Source organism: Frieseomelitta varia, unplaced genomic scaffold, assembly GCF_011392965.1.
Source record: "Frieseomelitta varia isolate USP_RPSP 00005682 unplaced genomic scaffold, Fvar_1.2 scaffold_735, whole genome shotgun sequence".
Taxonomy (NCBI): Eukaryota; Metazoa; Arthropoda; class Insecta; order Hymenoptera; family Apidae; genus Frieseomelitta; species Frieseomelitta varia.
In genome coordinates, this window is record NW_025110518.1 from 21,000 (window position 1) to 43,975 (window position 22,976).

General features: G+C 36.7%; 1 protein-coding gene across 6 annotated transcripts in view; it reads left to right on the forward strand.

Moving 5' to 3' along the window:
• The first annotated feature begins 2,403 nt into the window (after positions 1-2,403).
• Positions 2,404-22,976, forward strand: part of LOC122535539 (protein neuralized) — a 29,421-nt gene continuing 8,848 nt past the window's right edge. The window contains exons 1-3 of one of the 6 annotated variants that reach the window (XM_043667167.1): positions 17,048-17,067; positions 17,730-18,305; positions 19,509-19,675. In XM_043667167.1, the coding sequence (XP_043523102.1) occupies positions 18,170-18,305; positions 19,509-19,675 (303 nt within the window). In that variant the 5' untranslated portion in view covers positions 17,048-17,067; positions 17,730-18,169. Of the gene's footprint in view, positions 2,858-17,047; positions 17,068-17,173; positions 18,306-18,326; positions 18,528-19,010; positions 19,205-19,508; positions 19,676-22,976 lie in introns of those variants that run through there. The other 5 variants (XM_043667166.1, XM_043667168.1, XM_043667165.1 and 2 more) reach the window with 5 other exon arrangements.

The window sequence follows — 22,976 nt, forward strand, 5'->3', positions numbered from 1 at the left end:
CAAAAATGCATTTAATTTATTATTTGTCTAATGCAGTTAATATTATTTAATTATTTAATGTTTTGCTTTTAAATAACATTTAATGAAAAATATTTTTGCAAAACTTTGTCTCAATAATGTTTTAATTAAGGTGAAGAGCTTTTCAAATTACACAGTTTTCGATATTTAGCTATCAAATGTGTTATAATTTACGACTCGTATATAGCACGAAGATGAAACTGAGAACTCCGACATACCAGTTTTTTCTTGTGACAAATAATGTACAGATGTGATTTCAAACTTGAAACTACAGACGAAAAAGCATTAATAAATAATGAACAACAGTTTTTAATTTTAATTTCCCATTACAGAATGGCAGCATGTTATAAATAAATCTGGCTGTAGTTTCTCAACTCAATCTATTTTCATTTATTATTATTTTATATTTTGTCACTTAGAAAGCTTGTTTTAAAATTGTCATTCTTAAATTATTACTCAAATTAATCCACAGATAAGTCTACAAATTTGTTTAATCAATTTGATTTGAATATATTTTATATAAATTTTTTTTTAATGTAAATTTAACGTTTAATTTAATGTATAAATTATATTTAGTTCAATTGATGCAATACTAAATATTAATTCAATGTTGAATTAATCGAAAATTTTGTAAAAAGCTTGCGCTTTATATAAATATTTGTATGGTCGATTTAAATCAATCCAAAGCGTCAAAAAATAATCGATAGTAATAAATTGTACCAACAATAAGCATAGGTAGAACCTTTGCCAACCATCGATCGATTTTTACAAGGTTGCCGGACTATTCAGGAGGGTGCCGGAATTTCGAAAGTCGCCGCTCTATTGTGCTTCTCTATCCCCTTCTTTTTTTCCGGCCATTCGTCTGGAGTAGAGACTACGCCAATGCCGAGGCCCGGTGCTGGTTTCCTAAGGCCAGGTGGTGCACAACCGTTGCCATCCCCAAAGCCCACTGTTCCGCTCCTGCAGGCAGCTGCAGCTGCGACATAACGCTCCTGCTTGTACGCTTGCACACGACGCCTGTGATGTACATACGTACATACGTGTACAACTGCTTGCAATCGAGATCGTTATTGAAAACTATAGATCTAGGTCAAGAAAGACTTCAATTTTCGGCTGCTCTTTCCTCACGAAACATCGTGCCATTTTATTCTTCTGTAGATTGATGGCCTAAAGAAATATCGCTACATTCCTCTGTGTCACTTCTGTCAAATCTTCCAAAAGAATCCTGTTTCTGCTGAAAATTGAAAATTAAAATGATATCTTTCTCCAATTTGAAAGTACACCAATCAAACATATGACAGGTTCGAAGATAATCAGATTAAATTTAAAGAAGTGCAAGAATCTAGGATAAGTGAAACAGAAGAATCACCTGTACTGTACTTATGTACTTTATAGGTTCCTATTGTTCTTCTTTACCGATAATTCTCTCCGCACCGCGATAAGCCAATTACCGACCGCGTGAATTCGAATCCCCATTCTCGTTTGACGGCTCGTGCCCAAGTTTCACGGTTATCATCGTGCAACGGTTCTCCGATTGGCACTGGCCAATGATAGATAAGGTAACTACTTATCAACGAGATATCCGCAAGGTGAGATCATCCAGATATACATACACGTATAGCGTTTCGTTTCACCGCAACAACCTTTCCGCTTCGAGAGGTTAGAACGTCCGCCTGCCGCCGCGCACGAATTGCCTGGCTGTGTTGGTTGGTAGCCGCGCGTATTTACACGGACAAGGGCGTGCTCGCACACACACAGCCGCGTAATGACAGCAGGGAGTTGGGGCAACAACGAACGGAGCAGATGGGGAGTTTGCTTCTGCAACGAAAGCCAGTCGTTGTAGTGGCTTGGTTCAAGCTGCCCGCCTTTTCCTGGCTCCTCTGCGTCAATTCGCGTTCCTTTCCCGTCGGCTTCCCCCGTTTCTTCTTCGTTTCTCGTTGTTCTCGAGCCGCGAGGAAACTCAGGTTATCGCGAGCAATGGGTCGGTCGCGTGGCACTCTTCCTTCCTTCCTTCCGTTTCCGTTGCAGCGCCATCTTCCACTTTGAGGCACCGTCTCGAGATCTCGAATCGCGGCGCGTCATTGAAAAAAACTCGATATCGAGCGATCGTCGATCGATATTTCGCGTCGAGTGTCGAGCTCGTCCCGCGAGTAACTGCACATCGTGTTTCGCGAGGTTAACATTCCCCTTTTCTTATTATTATTCGAAATTATTACTATAGGTAGAAAATTTTGAGATTGTAATTCGCGGCGTCGAATGATCGTCGATCGATATTTCGCGTGGTGTGTTGGGTGTAAGTGAGGTATAACAATCGCCGTGAGTATTTTCACTAATGTGTTCTGTTTCTCGTTGCTCGGGAAAACTACGTTCTCGTTGAATCATCGTGCGTTCGATTAACTGAAATTTGTACGAATATTCGAAAAAAGGTTCGTATTTCGGTATTTCGAAATAGTAACGCGCGAAGTTTTCAGGTTAAGCGCGCCGTGAAATGCTGCTTTGTCGAGACCAGCGTCGAGAGTTCTGACCGCGTATTGTCGAAAGTATCAAGCTAGGAAAATCGCTATTCCGGATGTGCTTACACAAAGAGACCTAACCTTCCCTATTTTCCCAAGCTCGATCCAAGGAGATAATCGAGGAAATTCTGAAAGGAGCGTGTTACCTCGGTCGAGTTGTTCTTCGAAATACGCGCCACTACGGGCCACTTTTGAATTTCAATAAACCCGTGCTCGCCAACTATTTTCAATGGCTCTGGCATTGTCTTGCCAACGACCGCGGAGACCATTAACCGTCAATACAGCTACCAGGGTGGCGCGGCTCAGGCTCTTGGGAAATGTCTTCGGTAAGTAGAGGATATATCCGTCCACTTTTTTCTTCATCCCGCCCCACCCCCCGTCTCCGTTGTAGAGATCCCTCTTGCTAAGATTTCGAGTATTTTTATGGTGTCCCACATGTGTATTACGACGCCCGTTGCGCGTTTATAAATACGTTAACAGTTGCTGGCATTAATTATGCCACGCGTGTAAATTGGTCACAGATGTTGGTAATTTCTTTGTTTAAATACGAGTTATATCTTTGTACATCAATGCATATTATTATTATTAACAACGATATGTTTATACATATTTTATATTCGATTAATTAAACACATTATGAATGTTTATTTTATATTTATTATATTTTTGAATAGTCATTTTGAATGGATTTGATAATTGAGCTAACGTAAAGATTGCATAAACACGGGGCATAACTGATGAATTAATAAATAATCGAGTAATAAATTACAATACAAATCGGATTGTGAAAAATGAAATTGCATGATTTAACAGTCCGGTTTATTACATCGATACGAGTATTAATTAAATTTCGCTGTGTTTAATTATTTAAGTATTATTCAAGTATTTAATTATTAATTATCAATAACGCTTTCATTATATTTTAACGATACGTGACAACTTTTATATAAACGTTAATTAATTATGTAACTCATTTGTCGCACTCGATATACAATTGTAGATTTATATCGCATATTGTATCTTATCGCATATCGTTAGTTTCAGATATTAATAGTTGGCGTTATAAAATAGCCAACTATTAATCTTCTGCTATAACATATATTTCAATATTAGTAAAATTTCACAATCAATTTTCTAACATTTCTATTAAATGAAAATTTTTTAATAGTGAACGCTAAATTTAACTACATTTATATATATTAAAATTATTCATTAAATATTAGCAAATGCTACTTATCATTTATTACTTATTTATTTGTAATCGACATTAAACTTAACTACAATAATAACCAAATCAGTTGTATCAAATCAAGTTTATTTACATACGTTATAAACGCATAACATTACTTTGCATATAAAGCTTTACAACACCGTCATTTTATATTCACTTTAAATTCATTTTAAATTCTCAGCCGCTTCCAAAGGTTCGAGCTAACGTTCGTACTATCCGATTCAATCTAACATTCTTTCATTCAGAAAGAATAGAAGACCGAGTTACATACTCTCTTCTCAGCCGGTTCGTAAAAGACATTGCCGCGTGTGAATCATGACTTTCTTGTTCCTCTGTTCCCTCTGTTCATGTGAAGTTTTCGTGTGACTATGACGAACGATAGTCAGGACTTCTTTTTTTAATATTTTTGTAAGATGTAAATTTGCTGGTTCATTGGACAGTTGATGAAATTAGCGCACAAGGCACGACTCGTTGCAACAACAGGCGAGGCACGCGTTTTCTTTGTCGCGCGAGGAAGTGGAATTTCATTAGCTGTTGCACGCGTGCATGTGAGTCACCACCGTTCGTAACACGTTATGAATTATTTGGCCCTGCTGGAATCTAGTTAACGATCGCGTCAATTTTAATCGGAAAGCCTTTCTTTCTTCTCCGCATTCATAAATTTAAAAATCAAAAAGTCCATCGTTACTATTTAAAACTTAAAAAGTTGCTTGAAAATTTAATTTATTATTATCACTCTTGCTCTTGTTATTGAACATTAAAAATATTAAAATTATGTAAAATCTTTTTTTTATTGAACATTAAAAGCCTTGAAGTTTATTATTTTTTTCTCTTAAAGCTTTAAAGTTCAGAAATGTTTTTTAATTTAACAATTTACCAGAGTTAAGTAACAATTAAGATATGATTAGTGATTATAATTTCGCGTTTTTAAGAATTCATTGATATTGTTGATATTTCTTTATTTTTTCACTTAATTTTAAATTTCGTAGCTCAAATCTTTTCCCTTCGAAACAATAAAAACAATAATAAATTCCAGATCACGGATTGCGTAATTGTGTGAAAAGTCTCATTATAATTCGTGATTTGTAACTAATTATTCCAATTCAAAATCACGACTGAAAATTATTAATGATAATTTAGAAAAGTATCATTCAAATGAGGGTTGTTCGAATGGGTTATTGATAGAATTTTAGACGATTCGAGAAGCCTTCAGTCTGAAGTTTGATAATTAATGTCTGAAATCTCGTTAGAGAGGACTAGACTCGCGCGAGACTATTGGAAAACGTGGTATGCGTTTGTGTTAGTATTAATTAGGCGACCGATGGTAATTAGCTTATTCGCAACTTAATTAATTCGTTGAAGGCGCACGTAAATGATATATTCATTTTCTTTAATGTGTCTTTGCATAAAAAATACACTTTGATATAATATTACAACTTATTGGGTAAAGATTATCAAGTATGCATATTTGAGACATATTGAACAATACATCATTAAACAAAAGTATCGTACACTATAAAATTGTATATATTTGATTAATGACATAAATAATAATGTGATTCGTTGACAGAATGACGTCTAGTAATGTTATCTAAAGGAAGTGAGGAATTGTCGTTTCGTTGACTTTTCAAGATTAAGGATTTCTCGTAAAAGTTTGGTTTTATTCCATGTCGATAAGGTGTTCTTAGAACAGACATTCACAACATAATACGATATAATTTCATTATCTTGATATATCTGAATTGATAACGTGATATTATGTTCATATTAGTGTTATAGAAAGACCAGATCAAACAACAGTTATCTTAAGTTTAAAATATATTGCTATTTTCAACGTACATAATATTTTGAAACAAGCAATTACGCACCAAGCTCTTTTCAAAGCGTTTAATCTCTAAATTATCATATTACCTTCGCAAAATTAGTTTTGCAAATCACCACTTATTCTCAAAATCAAAATTAATATATATTATACTATCAAAATTAATTAATATATAATATATATTATACAAATTAAAAAATAGTTATTGACAGTAATGTCACTCTCAATCTCAAACTACTAGCTTATCAGAGACTTTAAACATCTCCAATCTGTATTCATAAAACCCAAGTCTTTGTAACCGGTCGGCATCACGATCCTCCAGATCTTTGATCCGATACTTCGAAAGAAAACTACGTCACGGTTCACCGATCACTAATCACCATTGAAAGTTGTACCACGACCCCTTTGAAGTTCGTTTCTAGACCGTCTGCGGTAGTTAATCTCGCTGTCAGTGCGAAAAGCCGGTTGTTACTTTCCTTTCGACGAAACTACACCCCCGCGATGGTCTCACGAGCCTATACGTGCGAAACGCAACAGATGCGACGCGCACGGAGTGGCCACCCCATCGTTTAACTTCGTTAATCCGATTGTTCCTTGGCCAACGATGGTGGCCGCGTTGAAAGCGACGCGATGGGAATATGCACTTGTTGTCCTGGGGCATTTCTCGCGCGGATTCCTAGGGGTAGGTCTCTCACGTCCCTGGGGCGAGGCTCTCTGAACACCTTTGTGCTGCAACATTTGGCAATGATCACGGAGGGGAATAGTAGATGAAGGAGTGGAGGAGTGGATTATGGGACATGCTTTGGAATTTAGAGTTCTTTCAAAATTTTTTCGTTTGAATTACAATTAGAATTAGTTTAACTGCGTGACGGAAATTAACAGTTTAGTGTGTGGAATTTTCTTCGTATGGATTTTTTGCTCTTTTCTAAATTTTTCAAGTGCCTTGAACTTACCGAATAATTTCTAGATTTCATTGGGATTTTAATTCAAGCAGTAATCTCTTTTCTCGTGTGACAAATATACTCGTCGAACGTATACCGACAATAAATGCTGAATATTAAAAAGAAATATTACGAGAGAAGTCTAGAAACTTTTGAACGAAATTGAACGTCAAAAATAAAAAAAAAGTTACTACTCTCGGTACTGAAATATACGGCTTTCGTCAAATTATGGTCGTTGTTTGGATTCGATCGATAAGATCGTTGTGAGGCCAGCCAACGATCGAGAAGACGGTCTATCGTTCGCGATTCGAGATTACAGTTGATCGGAGGTGTACGCCGATTTTCTCGGCATTCCTACGATTCCGTCGAGTTCGAAGACCCTGCACGCTCCTAATCATTCCGACGTATTTACATTCGCGTGTGGATGCTGCCTTAATATGCCGATTGTTTATGATCACGTGAATCACGTGCACGCGATGCAGCTTCTTCTCCCTTCTTTCTCTGATTACTTTAATCATAGATATCGTACGAAGCACCGACCGTAGTCTCTCTCTTTCTTTCTTGCAAGCTTCTCTCGGTGCTTTTTCTCAGCACGGTTGCGATGCAATGTAGTTTCTTACCCATGTGTATAAATCTTCGTTCCCTTTTCGTTTGCATTTTGACTGCATTAATGCGTTTTGAGAACTATTTTCTAGTTTTGTTACTTCTGTCTCGATTTCTTTCGTAAAAACTTTCCACGAATGTCTGAAAATTCGCAGCCTAATAACTACAAAATTGTTAAGAGCAATAAAGTAGTCAAAATGAGTCGAAATTTCAATTCAAATTTCATTAAAAAATTTAGCCATTTCATCAGTCTGATATTTAACTTGTTGCGCTGGAACGACGTGCCACGCACGTCGAGAATTGTTTGTTCCAAAATTGTAATATTTTTCCAGTTTTAAGTATATATTTAAGTAAAACAAAATAGGCAAAACAAATAATATAATAAATAATTTCTATCCAGTGATATTACACCGACAAGTCCAAAAAGAAAGCGACGAACTATTGTATACGGTTTGGTCACTCGTTACGGTCCGCAATCAGTTGCCAGCGCAACGTGGTTAATATCACACAACGAGTGTCCTTACCAACGTCAATATTTCACGTATATTTTTACGCATCGTGTGCATTCTTCCAACTTCAAGTTTCCCCATAAATACAGTCCAAGTATAGCCAATTAACGGCAACGCATCAAACGCAACCCTGTATAAAACACGCCTCGGGAGTCTCCTCGTTTCATCCCTCGCCGCAAACACCCTCGAGTATCAAACGCGACTTCCTGCTCGTCGAGTCATCCCTCCCTTTTCAACACGATGTTTACTGCTCCCGTTCCCGTTCACCGGCTCAGGTACGCGTTATTATTACGCGAACGTGCGCGTTGCCACCTTACGTAACCCACATAGTCGTTGCGGGGCAGCAGAAAGAAGGAGGTGTATATCCTGCGGTCTTAGGATAGCGGGCAGCTAAGGCTAAACACGCAAGAGAGAGAGAGAGAGAGAGAGAGAGAGAGAGAGAGAGAGAGAGAGAGCGAACGCTCACCTTTCAATGAGTCAGGCAGCGGAACGGCCATAGATCTCGACGGAGGACGAGAGAAAAGAACGTCGAGTGAAGTAGGAGAGGAAAGAAGAGACGCTCGTTCTAGCGGAGGACTAAGTAGCTCGGCAAAGATCACGGCGTCGGGCGTGGGAACAAGGCCCCTCCTGGCTCTCTGTGTACGCTCCTCGTCGACACACGGCGAAAACATTTACTGGAACTTCCTCGGCGTGGCGCGGCTGCTTAACAGTACTTGAAGTGACCGATTCCAGCCCGGGTCACCAAAGGCCCTGCTCTCCAAAAGCCGAAACGCAATCGCTCAGAGCACCGCGCTAGCTTGGGGTCGCTTGTGTCCACGGTCTGACTGAATCGTCGTCTTGATACGTGCGAGACAGTTGAAGAAACAAAATTTATTTAAGTCCTTACGATCGTCGTTTGTAAATCAAAAAATATATTTGCGATTTAATAACAGGTTAAAGAACACGTATTGAAAATTTTGCAATTCTCATTGGCTTCCAGTTCAGTTGTTATTAGATGTGATAATTTTCTGTTAATTTTTCTGATACTTCTGGCAATGTTTCTCCCCTTTCTTCTAATTTCGTCCATAGGTTCTTTACTCCTTCGAGCAAACCTCTGTCCAATTGATCCCATAATTTTCCAATTGGAATTAGATCCGACAGGTTCGTTATTGTTTTCAATTCCTTTAAGTAATTTGTACGGACTTTTAAAATGCGTTCTGGATATGAAATGAAGAAATTTGAGACAGTTACAGTATTTGTATGTATGGAATTATAGTCCTTGATAAATTAAACTTCAAAGTTTGCTACATTCAACATGTTCAGTGTGTAAAAAGATAAGTTATGTATCAAAATCATATGTAACTTACATTTGATTAAACTTGTACATGTAACACGTGTAACACCGTGAGACATATACCTAATATGTATAATACGTTTCATACGACTTTCATTCACCGTGTTATCCATTTGGTCCCCAAATGGATAAAAACAGTAACACGTAACAAGTTACTCGTCGAGTAGCTCCAAGTATCATTAGCTGAATCACTCTTCTTCTTGTCGCGTCAATTTTCTTGGACGATAAAAAGGGTTTGTCGACTGAGGCAGGCACATCAGGAAGCGTCAATTGAAGCGCAATCTTCCACTGGTGACTTTTCGCGCGCCCCAGAAATAGAAACTTATTACAGTCAATGGAGAACGCGGAGGGTGGTTATGGTTGGCTCGGTCAAGGCTCCGTTTATTTACATCGTGCAAAGGACATCGCGTTCACATCGCGGAGGCGGTCGGGCATTGTTATGGCTCCCTGCGCAACGAATTACTTTCACTTTGGCAACGGTGATAATGGTGGATGTAGCGGCGTGTAACGTGGTGGTATTCCAGCTTCGAATGGCTTTTAGAACGTCTGTATATCGGAGATGAAGTGTTTCCGATCGTTCGTCATCTCTGCGATAAACGCTACGATACCGATCATAAATAGGTGTAACGTGGCATTTTAACGTGGAATTGCTGTTGGAACAACGTATATCGGAGATGAAATGTTTTCGATCGTTCGTCATCTTTGCAATAAACGCTTCGATACCGATTATAATGGTAGGTGTAACGTGACATTCTAACTTGGAATTGGTGTTAACCACGTTGCGCTGGCAACTGATTGCGGACCATAACGAGTGACCGAACCCTATACAGTAATTCGTCGCTTTCTTTTTCGTTTCAACTTGTCTGTACGATATCACAAAAATAATAAATTTATTATTTGTTTCGCCTATTTTGTTTTACTTAAATATGCTTAAAGCTGAGGAAATATTGTCATTTTGGGACAAAAAAAAAAAAAGGTCTCGACGTGCGTGGCACGTGATTCCAGCGTAAGTTAACCACTTGCGCTGGCAACTGACTGCGGACCATAATAACGAGTGACCGAACCGTATACGATAATTCGTCGCTTTCTTTTTGAAGATTTCGTCGGTATACGATATCACTGGATAATAATTATTGAAAATAAATTTATTATTTATTCTACCGGGGTTATACTTAAATATATTTAAAACTGAGAAAATATTGCAATTTTGGTTCAAAAGAAAGTCTCGACGTGCGTGGCACGCCATTCCAGCGCGCAAGAGATTAAAACGTCTCTGTGTATTAGAAATGAAATGTTTCCGATCGTTCAGCTATTGCAACGTAACTTTTCGATGATAATATTCAGCGATGTAAAGCATTATGTAGGCATCACGTGTGACTAAAATGATTTATGCTAGGTTACAAAGAGTTTTAATTACACGTAACATTCGGTTTTGTATAAATTTATATCGTATGAAATATTTAATTTTACTGTGCATTACAATTTTTATATGATCGAGATTGATCAGACTGCGTTTCTTAGAACATGTTCACGAATGTGAACCATGCGGCTGCAACAACACGTTCAGAGGTCATTTAATCGCGAGCGCGTTTCGCCAGGATCGATCGATCGGACGCGTAAATCGCGAGTCAATGAGAGTCTACGCTAGTAATTGGTCTATGCCCGCGCCTATGTTGCCATTCGCCGGTTCATCTCGTGGGAAACTCGTGACACACATTTGCACGGAAGTGTACCTCTCGCGGATCCTTGCATCTGACGCGTACACCGCGCGCGCGTTCAAAGATCCTGCGATCTTTACGATTCGACACAACCCGATTGCTACCGAACGACACGCTACCCTCGTAATCATTTTCAAGCTCGACTACTGGCTACTTCTTCTCTGCGTTTCTCCTCAAATAATTATCAAATTAATTGTTACCGATCATTTGGATATGCTTTGGCAAAACTGTTTCGTGTGTGATCACTTGATAACTGTGTACTGGTAATTGATCCTTTCTATTAGCTAAATTAATAACAGATAGATTCATATAACTCATTTGAGAAGATAAAAAATTTATTTTAAAGGATTTATTTGTCACGGACATTTGGTTACAGTGCTTGCGCATGAATTACGCATAAATTAAATTAAATACTCGAATTGGAGAAAAGAATTTTAATCCTGTCTAAAAAAAAAAAAAAGAAATAAAGTCACAATATTAGTGACAAGAATACAGATAACAAGTATTTCACTGTGAGATACTTCAATTCCGGTACATGCTCGTGTAACATGATCGTACAATTTAACAAGTTGAAGTTAAAGTTGAGAGGATAAATGATAAACTGCGCTTGTCCGAGATCTTGTTGGCGGTAAGCGCAGGAGAAACATCGACAATCGATATCAAGATTTTATGCTAATAGTTCCTTGGAACGGTTTCGTCGTAGATCGGCGAAACATTCTCGTAACGAGAATCGGTTCAAAGCAAAGTATATACCTTTCGTTCGTTTCATCGTCGAGCCTTAATTACAGTCCAGTAAATCAACAGACGGGCAAAGCGTGTCTTTGTTATGCTTTCTTGTACACTTTCACCTGTCAAACGCTTTCTTTCCCGGCAGTACCATTAATTCAACGACAGGTGACCCCGTGGTCATCGCTTTTTCATATCTTCATTTTCGTCTTCATCTTGAGAGTTGCCAATTATCCGTTAAATTATTATCGTTTGTTTTATTTTACTTTATTTTACTTTGAGATAATTATTTACGTACATACATACATCATTTTTCCATATTAATTAATTAATTAATTTCCTTTTTAATGGAAAATATTGTAAACCAGTGGCTCAATTTTAGGCCAGCAGTTTAGCGTTGCTAATTGCCATTTTCTGAAATGATCGAGTGTGAGTGATGGAGAAAAGTGATGGAAATCTCTTTAAAAAAAATTTGAGAAAAATCAAACGAATATCTGTGTGTTTCTAATTTTTATTAAAATTTGGTAAACTTCGTAAAAAAATAATAGGACGTCACGTATCGTTTTATGTATTTTCTTGTGTTTGCGTGAAATTCTACGTTAAGCTGTACTAATTATTCGCAATAATTAGTTTCTAGAGTAAAGAAGATTTTCTACAATAATCTTTACTCTGATTCTGTTGATTACGCGTTTGTTATTATAACAAATATTATCATTACTTACAAATAGCAATCATATTATCATACACACGTAAAACAATTTTCTATTCATCATTTTTTTAAGGTTACATCCGCAGGTCTGTCTAAATACGCGTAAATATATATCAACTAGTAGATATTCCCCGGCCGACCGGCCTTTCGCTGCATGAAAATTCACCTCTGGCACGTTTCGATTTCTCGGAGGATCGTACGCGTATCTAGAATCATCGATTCGATTCGTTCGTCTCGCGCCAACCGGTTCCAGAACGTAGCTCAATTTCATCCAAGACTGAGCACGCCTGCAAGGGAACCGAGAAAAATTGGTCGGGTTTCATTGCGATCAGCCCGGGAATCGTAATTTGTCAGGGTCACGAAGCTTTGAGATTCGCGGCCGCGAAAATCGGGAGCAAAAGGGCGGTGGCCTCGTTGCATCAACGATCGAGCGTGATCACTGTGATTTATCTTGTTCACGGTGGCTCGTTTCACTGTCAAGTTGATACAGTCGTGTATGGTTTGTCGAGAATCGCGTGGTACAAGGATTTAGTTTAATTGAGGGTTCTGGTGATTGATGGTTGCTTCGGTGGATGGTGGTTTTTTTGAAAATTGACATTACAAGTAATTGAAGCGTGTGTATTGGTTAGGAATAATAGGAAATGATAATCATTTAGATTGTAATGTAGATATTTAGCAAGTGGAAAATGTTTTTGAGATTTAAAATAAAGAAAATATATCGTTAGGAATACTGAGGATAGCAGTAATTTAAATTATTGTAATATCAGGTAACAGAAAACGATGCATAAAAATTATACAAAAGATTAAAATGATAAAAACTTTTGTTTTACTGATTGCAGTCTTTTTTTTTACTTTTAAATCAATGTTACAACAATTGCAGTATGATTTAAAATGTATTAATGCGTGTCGTAATGTAGTAAGAATGACTTAATCGATGAAAAAGTTCTTTGGGACTTGGAATAATTAATTACAATTAATTAATATATTATTTAAAGAACAGATAAGCAAAAGAAAAGATAATGATATAAGAATTATATTATATAATGTGTGTCATGAAAGAGAGTGATTATCCAATAATTTAATAATTATGTAAATCAATTAAAATAAATGTTTAATCGATCGACCACTCGAGACTATCAATTATATAATTATCATGAAAGAAAATAATAATAATTAATAATTATGTGTGGTTTAAAATGTTAAATTAATTAAAATAGATGTAGAATTGATGACAACTCGAGACTATCACTAAATACAGATGTTTTCAATTTCGTATCAGAGAGAATGACAGTTTCATCTTATACGATGATTAAGAAAATCGGATACAGTGGTTTATATATTAAGTAGACGTTAATTGTACAAGATTGTGGTTAGCACGACTTGCAGTCTCAAACCGCGAAATAGCAGTGGTTTTATTTATTTTCTTGAATCGTTTGCCGAGAGACATCGACGTTTAACTTTATTATTTTTATTTCTCTGAAGTATTCAAGATATTACGATAATCCATTTTTCAAATAATTTTGAACTTGAAACGTAGGTGTTACGAGTATACAATATGTGTATAAATTATTACATTAATACAAATGTAATCATTCTCATCGTAATTCGACAATGAAACAATCTTTAAAATGACTTCAAGCTCGAAAGCAGCTTTTATAATAGCAGAATTTATATTAAATTTATAATATAAATTACATGAAAATAAAAAGAAAAGTAAAATATAATATAATGAAAATAAGCTACATGTAAATTAAATACAGTGAAAATAAGTGCACCTTAATTTATATTATAGTTCAATAAGCAGCTGAAGAAATTTCAAGCTTTTACAGTACCATTTTTCACAATAGATAATGCAATAATTCGACACTATAGATTTACATCAATTATTACATCGACAGAAGTAATTTATATATCGTCAACTCTAATGTGTAACAGGGCAACGAAATCTTATTATCAGACGCTCGTTAATCTCGTTACACGATTGAATGAAAAGTCTCCTTTGTCGGGTCATCGTAAGATCATCAGATTTGCTCCGCTCTTATAGGATCACGTGGATAACCAGGCGTTTGTGTGACGTTTATTAACGGTGTTCACGTTCCCGCGTCGATCAGCGGGATCGATGGGGTCGAGGTGAGAAGGTCAGATTTGCGATGATCGACTGCGACCCTGGCGTAATCGGGCAAAGTACCTCGATCGATTTACGAACTCGCTACCGAGACACGGTTCTTTCCTTCTTGTGAAAATTAATTTCCTTTTTATTTAATTATTTATTTAATACGTAATCTTGCACCTCTTATATTTTTTTATACAATATACTACAGACACACGTACAAAAATTATATGTAATATACACATATTAATTCGAGAGGAGATTAAAGAAAAATCCTCTGCAATTTGCAATCGCTTAACCACCAAAACCACGTTGCGCTACACGAGCAAATTCGGTGCTGGAGATCATGTTGCAATCGCGGTGACCACCCTCCGGGAACGAGGTGGCGACGATTACCCAAGGGCTAAATGGAATCACGGTTGGTTTGACGGCACAGCGAACGAGAACAACGGTACACGTTGCCAGATTCCCACGGTGAATCGCAGAGTACTGACTGCGCCTAGGAAACCGCGTCGAGGAAACACACCTCGGTGTGGATAATCGTTCAGGACTCGGCAACGTACGAACGCGTCCGTGTCCCGTGTTTCATTTCGATTCGAATCGCAGAGCGTTTCCCGCGTGAAATCGACCGGTCGTCGCGCGCCAACTGTCGCCCATCCGTCGGAATTGAGTCGTAGAGTGTGTGATCTTCTTGCTGGATGGCGATAATGACCGTGACGAATATTTCACACTTCCGTCTCTTTTGTTAGAATTTTTCTTGGGAGGGTTGGAGGAAGTTGGAGATTTCCATTCGTTTGGATGTAATAATTTTGCAAATCGCATCACTTCATGAGGGGAGGAAGTATCATTTTCACGAGTGTTGACGATAAATATATATTCCCGGCATCTCATTGTTCATACAGTCCGTGGATCGATAAAGATCTATGAAATTAGGGAATCGTGAGATTGCGCGAGTGAACGAAACAATAGACGCCTAATTATCCGGAAACAAATTATACAGTCGCCTCTATTTTATCCAAGTATGAACACGCCGTGCTCGTGAATAAATTCATCATAAATGTATAATGTTTGAATAAAATTTTATTCGAAATCGTTATTCGTAAAATTTTTCCTCGAATAAAATCGTTATTCGTTATTTACAAATAAATGATAGTATTTTATTCGTTATTCATTCGAATAAAATATGCCCAAGTTCTTTGCCCGGAGTTCCTAAATTATAACCAATTATCAGTGCATAAAAACTTCATCCCCAAAGAGCAATGCCCATTCTTAATCTCAGCCTCTTGAAACTCTGTCGAACCACTCCAATAGCCAGTATTATTCTCTCGCGAAAACCAACAAACAAACAACGAGAAGCTACAAGAGAAAAGGATCGAAAGCAAGGAGACAAACCAGTTGAAAAAACACTCTTAATAAAAATCCTTCTCCGTAGTCATGTACGTTGCTACCGACTCCACGAAAACATAATTCCTCCGCGTCTCTGGCGCATTGAAAAAGCGGGACGATTATATCGAAAGGGTTGCACGCGATCGGAGGCGATTGTCCACCATGGGCTGCCTTTGGCGCGTGGAAAAATGGAGTTAACGGTGTCTGAAGAAGACAGAGGAGACGAAGAAAAGAAACGAAAAAACGCTCTTTCCCCTCTGGGATGAGGAACAAAATTAGAAATTACAATCGACCGATCGGCTGGTTCATAATACGCGCGTCACGCGGACCGTGAGAAACCGGCGTACGTCCGCGTGTTATTTTTGCCGGTGATCCGTGGATCGTGACCGAGTAGAACGATCGGGAAACGCGAACCGCGGTTTCGGTTCATTAGCGGATTAACCGTGGCTTAAGTTGATGCCGCCGCGCAGTTTCTTGCTGTTCTTCCGTTGCATTTTTTTCTCTATTCTGATTAAACCATGTAGAATGAATCATAGACAGTATGAAAAGCTTTTTTTTTTTTGCACTATTTTGAAGAAGTGGTCGTGGAATTTTGAAATTTTCCTGTATTTCAGATATTAACACCTTCGATCAAGATCAAGATCGATGATCGTCATTCGCATGAATCAAAAATTATAGGACGACGAATTTACCCTTTTTCTAATAAACATTATAAAAATTCGAATCATTTGCGAAAATTTATTTTCTACGGATATGAATAGCTACGTAGTGATATAGTAATTTCAATATTAATTTCCAAGTATGTCTAGGAATTTGGGAATGTCGGAACCAGAGTTTTATAAATTCATCAATATAAAATGAATCTTGTAATCACAGTTTGTAATCTAATACAACATGCAACAACACAAATCACGCACTTTTAACAATTATCCAAAAAAATACTCGTCGATTCGAGAACAATCTCGAATAAAATCCCAACACAGAGAGATCTCAAAATCGTACAAAAGTATAATGCAAAAATTTAGACAGAGAGCTACCAAAAATTCGCCAAGATGCGTCTCTCAAGGAAAAACGCATTTCCCAATTTTTTTTTTTTTTTTCAAGAAGATCAGAGAACTAATTTTAGTAGCCGAGGAAATTCGCACGCGAACCAACGTCGGTCGGACTATGGGAAATGACGGAAGCCCGCAAGAGTCGAGGAGTGGCACACGCTTCCTGGTGCAATCTAGCGATTGTTAACGGCGCTTTTCGGCACGCATCCGCTCCCGGAGAAAGCGTATCGGCCGATATTCCTTACACCGTGGCCGCTTCCGTTCGAGTAGCGTGTGGTTTCCGGTGCGTGGCGCACGTACGATGCCGGCTGCGATACACACCGCCTCCCTGCGCATATCGATAGTCAGTCGGAACTGGGCTGTTGTTCGTGACGGTTGTGGTCCACGTGTAGTCCTGTGATTTTCAATTTTTTTTCCTTTTTTTATCGATCTTTTTTATATATATATATATATATATATATATTTTTTTTTTTTTTTTTTTTTTTTTTTTTTTTTTTTTTTTTTTTTTTTTTTTTTTTTTTGTATCCTGGGTGGTTCATAAAAATTGTGATCGTTTGCTGGTGCATGGTTTACATATTTCAGTGATCTGTTACTGATTTATTTCCTCATACGCTTCAATTGGTTTATTAAAAATGTGATCTTTTGATAGTTCAGGTTTTTAAATACTTTGATTTATTGAAATCGCGATCGATTCTCACTTTGATTTTGACTGTATTTGTTTAAGAAATTGGCTTCTTGTGCGATGTTTCTTAGCCATGGAAACAGAATAATTTATTTTTTTCTCAATGTTTCTAATTTGATTAAAAACTTCTTTAACTCGAATTACGCTGAATTAATGTCTTCTTAGCTGGAAAATTACTTAGATCTTTGTTTATTTATATTAAAGTATATCGCATAGCAACGTAAAAACATGACACACAGTAGAGTCTAATGATATTAATTGAACTTAAATTAAGATATCTCCCAATTAAGTTGCATCAGCGTAATTATCAACATATAATTGGTTGCACCATGAACGAAATATATTGATAAAACACTATCTTGTACGTTGCACGCAGAACTTCAGTGATCGAGCCTTATCGCCACGCTTTCGAGCTTCGACTTGTTACATTATCTTGTCGAATCGCCACAATTGAAGTCAAAAGTATCCAGAGAAAAACTCGAATTAACTGTCGTGAACTTTGGAAGAAGCGATATTACGAGCGCAATCAAAAGCATTGCAATATCAAGTATTTTGAAAGAGAATTTAATCAAAAGTATCACGGAATTGAAATAAAGAGAGGCATAACTTCCGCAAACATGTTCTCTTGTATTTGCATTTTCCTTTGAATCGCCAGCAAAAGAAGGATATTTGCGAGCGTGAAGTAGTTAAAAGAAGAATGTCCATCGTGCGCGTCTGAAATTGAAAACTTCTCCATCGATCAAAAGCGTCAAAATCTACGTGTCGCGATATAAAAAAAAGAAAGGAAAAGAAAAAAAAAAACTGTAAATTTACGGGATGGCGGCGTTTCCACTCGCCGGCTGGGAATCTCCTGGACACAGCCTGGGAATATCCTGTCAGAACTCTCGCATTCCGGATCGCCGAGTCGGAGTTATGAAATACCGAAGTGGAAACGCTCGAGCTGCCATGAGAGGTGGTTTTGCATTTCACTCGATCTCTCGATCGAATTCCATCTGTACTCTGTCTCTGTCCGTTATACGATCATTTCTGTTTCGTCGTCTTTCTCTCTCCTCCGCCGCCTTTGTTTCGTCTAGATCCAGGGAATTTTCCAGTCACACGAATTTTCTCTCACGAATTTCCATTTGCGATAATTGATATTTACATATCAATTGTGGATAGAAGTCGAAGGAAATTGGTATTTCTTTTTTTATATGTATACTATACTTTTTCCCAAACGTGGAATTTTGAAAAGAACAATGAATTGTTTAATCCATTGAGTGCTTAAACTTACCAAAAATTTATAGATTTATTGTTGAGTGGGCTTGTATTGAAAATTCTATCAAATACATTGTAATGTGCTATTCTCTTTATCTCTAATAAGTAAAACAATTATTTCATTATTGATTATAGCAGTGTCAGTGTCGTCGCAAGAATACTCTAATGAGAACACTCAAAGAATTAAACGAATATATTTACGATGATTTATTTATGAATATTTTATTTGTTTATGATGACTTTTTGCAAAGACGATTATCGAAATTTGCTTTGAGTAAAGATTTGTTTCACTCACTAGATATTATAATGTACAGTAAATATATTTTAAATATTTTACATACCGATACTCATGAAAGTATTACAGTATATTGTTATGTTTGTTATGATTTCTTTGTGAGATTGTGTAATTCAATTTAAATCCCATTTCATAGATGAACTTGTGGACCGTTCTTTAATTTTAACCCTTTAATCCCTTTGGGTTTCTCTAAAGAAAGGCTCCCGGGACACCTTTCCCATAAATACCACCTTTTATTTTTCCTATACCTTCTGTGAGGATCAGTTACAGTTATTTAATGATACGTTTTGACGATGTAACAGGTAGGATATTAACGAAAAAGGACGTTGAATTCTTTCGATGAAATTTTCTTCAGTTGGTCCAGTTCTTCAAAAACTTGTCCTAGAGTTATTACAAGTTATTAGATTCACTAACATTAAATCCAGATTCGAATACTTGACTCGAAAAATGTACAAAAAGCAAAGTATGGATGCCCGGAGTAATTAGTAATTTAACATTATTTTATTGTCTTTTATTATAAAGTTTGTGAAACTTGCGGTACAAGTACGGTTCATAAAATGTCTTCGATTGTTAGATTAACGTGTGCCATTTTGTTTCTTGTTGCAGCACCAAGATCATCCAGCGCGGGCACGAACAATCTGCCACCGTTGATGTTCCATCATGTTCACGGTGAGAATATCAGACTCTGCAATGGCGGAACCATCGCCAGAAGATACGAAAGCTTCTGCAGAGGCATCACGTTCAGCGCTCGACCCGTTCGGGTTGGCGAAAAGGTAAACTTCACGAAAATTTACCATTAACTTACAGAAATGAATATTGAGAAACATATTGACAACAACAAGATTCTTACGATGTCCCAGTCTCTTTAACATACCAATAAATGACTATAATTAATTGCACGTCAATTAAATCGAATTATTAACTCGTAATAACCTCTATTATTTTCTAATTTCGCAAAAAATACATTTACATTGCAAAATTAAGATGAAGATAATAAATTTTAATTTATCTTACATTGAAGATAAATTTGGAAAGACACATTGATTGATAATAAAACGAATAACTTATAGTTAAATTATAGTTAAATAAAATATAGTTTTTTAACACTACAATGTTGAATATTTATTTTGTTCAGTGTAACGTAATTGTTAACAATTCTGATATCATTACAATTTCCTCGATTCCTCAATTTCAGAATTATATTAAAGTCACTAAAATCCTACTAAAGAAAGAGAAACTCATCAGTTAAACTATTGCGACAAATTTGGAAAAATATATTATAATAAAATACAGTTGCCACAGAGTGGATGATTCGTAGAAACAAATTTTTCGAGTGCTATGCTTTTTCATATACCACTGGATATTTATTTTGTTCGCTGTTAATTATTAATTATACATTTATTAGAATCGTCAATGTTCCCTGGCGGTGATCCTTCGATTATCGTAAAACAATTTAACTTATTGTTTAGTAAAGTAACAAGTTAACGAGAGTTAAACCTGTTTTTGCTAAAGCCCCCATTGAAAAAAAAGTCATCGGTCATCGGATCAGCAATTATACCTGCACGGTAGAAACATTCCCATGGAACACACTCTCGACGCCAGGCAACACGCGTAACAAACCTCCGAGGTCGATGCAATTAATCGATTCGAGCCAGAGATATTTCCCCACCGGTGAAAAACACCGGTTTTCCTGCGTTTCCTCGTTCTCTACCGCGTAAATCGTATACGCCAGCGGAACAGTTAATTGTGAGAATTGGGTGACTGTTGTTCCGCTCGACAGCTTTCGTCATTTGCATTTTCTGCGTCCGAGCAGAAAACTGACCCTGAACAATGACCGAGCTGAGCAATTTCGCGTGGGCCGATAATTTAGCCTTAGGTTTGATTTGCTTGGATATCTTCTCGCTGAGATCATTTAATTTGCGTTGCTCGAGTAAAACAGAAACAATTTTCGTGGCGGTAGACTAGATTTTCGTTTCATTTTTAATCCCTAGCTGATGCCGTTGGGTTGACTGCTTTGCTAGTTAAGTATGACAATTTAAATGTATATTTGTCGAATTAAATTTCCATGAAGAAAGTGCAATGTTCATCATTGTTGAATAATAATCATTATACGATACGTGGTACAATTTTTGTAAAAAGAAATGCAAATGCAGTGTGTTTGTTGAATAAGAATATAATAATTTGTAACACAATTTTTGCGGAATTAAACTTTGAAAAAGCATATCCAGGTTTGTTGTACGAGGACCATAATATCTAATACGGTGTTTACTTTTTTTTTAAGAAGCTTTAAAAATTAAATTGTCTTGAGTCGACGTACGTCTGTTTAATATCCAGCGGGTATTAAACAAATTATCAATCGGTATTCCACAAATGATTCACCAAGTGCACTGTGTACGTATTTATTAAGCAAATAACACTGGATATTCGCCAAATAGTGAATATCAATGTCCAGTGCCGAATTCGTAGAATTGATTTTCGTATGTGTGTTCTTAAACTGCAGAAATTAATTTCAGACTCACTTTGGTTAGGTTTGAATCGCGGATTAAATTAATATTTTATATTCAGCAAACACTGATCTTAATAGAGAAGTAGTATAATAAACAAATAGACAGAATCTATCTTTAATCTAATATTTTTTTTTTTTTAAATAAATTGTTGCATGTTTGAATATTGATCCATTTTTCATTTCCAATAAATATCTTAATTTTCCAAATTCAATATCTTAATTCTTTTATTTAAAGTTCAGAAAATCATTCAAAATTGAGAAAATTAAATGATACTTTATATATATTAATAATACTTAGTACCTATTGTTGATACTAAGTAATATTTACGTGTGAAGGAAATTTCTAAACCATTGACACTATATTACAAACTATTACATTGTATTATATTACAAAATGTTGTACCATAAAATGCACGCACGACTAGAAAATATTGCCATTAGAAGATCAATCTAAAACCAGGAAAACCATTGCACTGTAAAGTATAGTCAGAAAATTTCATTGTCTAAGAGACAAATGTTGAACGTTAAAAAAACCACTGACACGCCAAAGACACGTACAACGCATTCTCTCGCAAGATCCGTTCAGAATTTGAAAGTTGATGAAAACGATAGAACGCGAATCATTCTGAGGTATTCGCGTGGGTGGGCGCTGGTCTTGGAAATTACTATGTGAAATTGCTACGAGAGAAACGACGATCTCGCGTCTTCGCGTTAAAATTGATGCAATTAACTTAACTATCATTAGTGTCTCTCTTCCTTTCCGTTCTTTCCCAACAGGATTGATTACAACCTTCGAACAATTCACTCTACGACGTGGCGCAAACATCAAAAAGTACCCGACACGAAGTATATATCCATCTCCATTTCTTCGTTTTCTCCTCGAGAAAACCTTTTCGTTTTTTCCGTTTCCTGGATTTAGTCGTCGATCGTAATCATGAACCGTGAACCCAGTGGCTTAATCGTAAATCATTTCGAAAAGACAAAACGCACCGGCAGAGACGTTCGGTTCTCGGAAAAAGAATATCGACGAGGACTCGATATTTCGTAACTGTTCCCCGCTGTTAACTGCCGGCTTTGGGATTTTCATCACGTTCAGCCTCGTGACATAACGTGGCCAAACTTGGTCCCGTTGTGCACGAAATCCTGCTAGGCTCTATGAATCCCGTAGAAACGAGAATAACACTGAAATACGAGTTCACCTTACCAGTGAATTTGAAGATTTAACAATTAGTATTGTAACGTGACACTTTTTAGGATCTTTTACGAGTTTCAGTATAGTTACTTTTCATTTTATGTAATTGTATTGTTGAGTTAGTTCGAGAAGAATTCTAAACATTTAGAAACAAAATGTTTCTTGTTAAAAAAATTTAATGTTTTTTGACTTTTCAATGAATTTTAATTACAATCCTCTGAAGGGTTATACATCTTATACTTATATAGAAAATAGTTATTAGGAATTTTTACAAAATTTCTCAGGGCAAAATGAGAACAGTCGCACAGAGATAAGCTGAAGAAAATTCAACATTTGTTGTCGAGGATACTAAAATAGAAATATTACCGATGATATA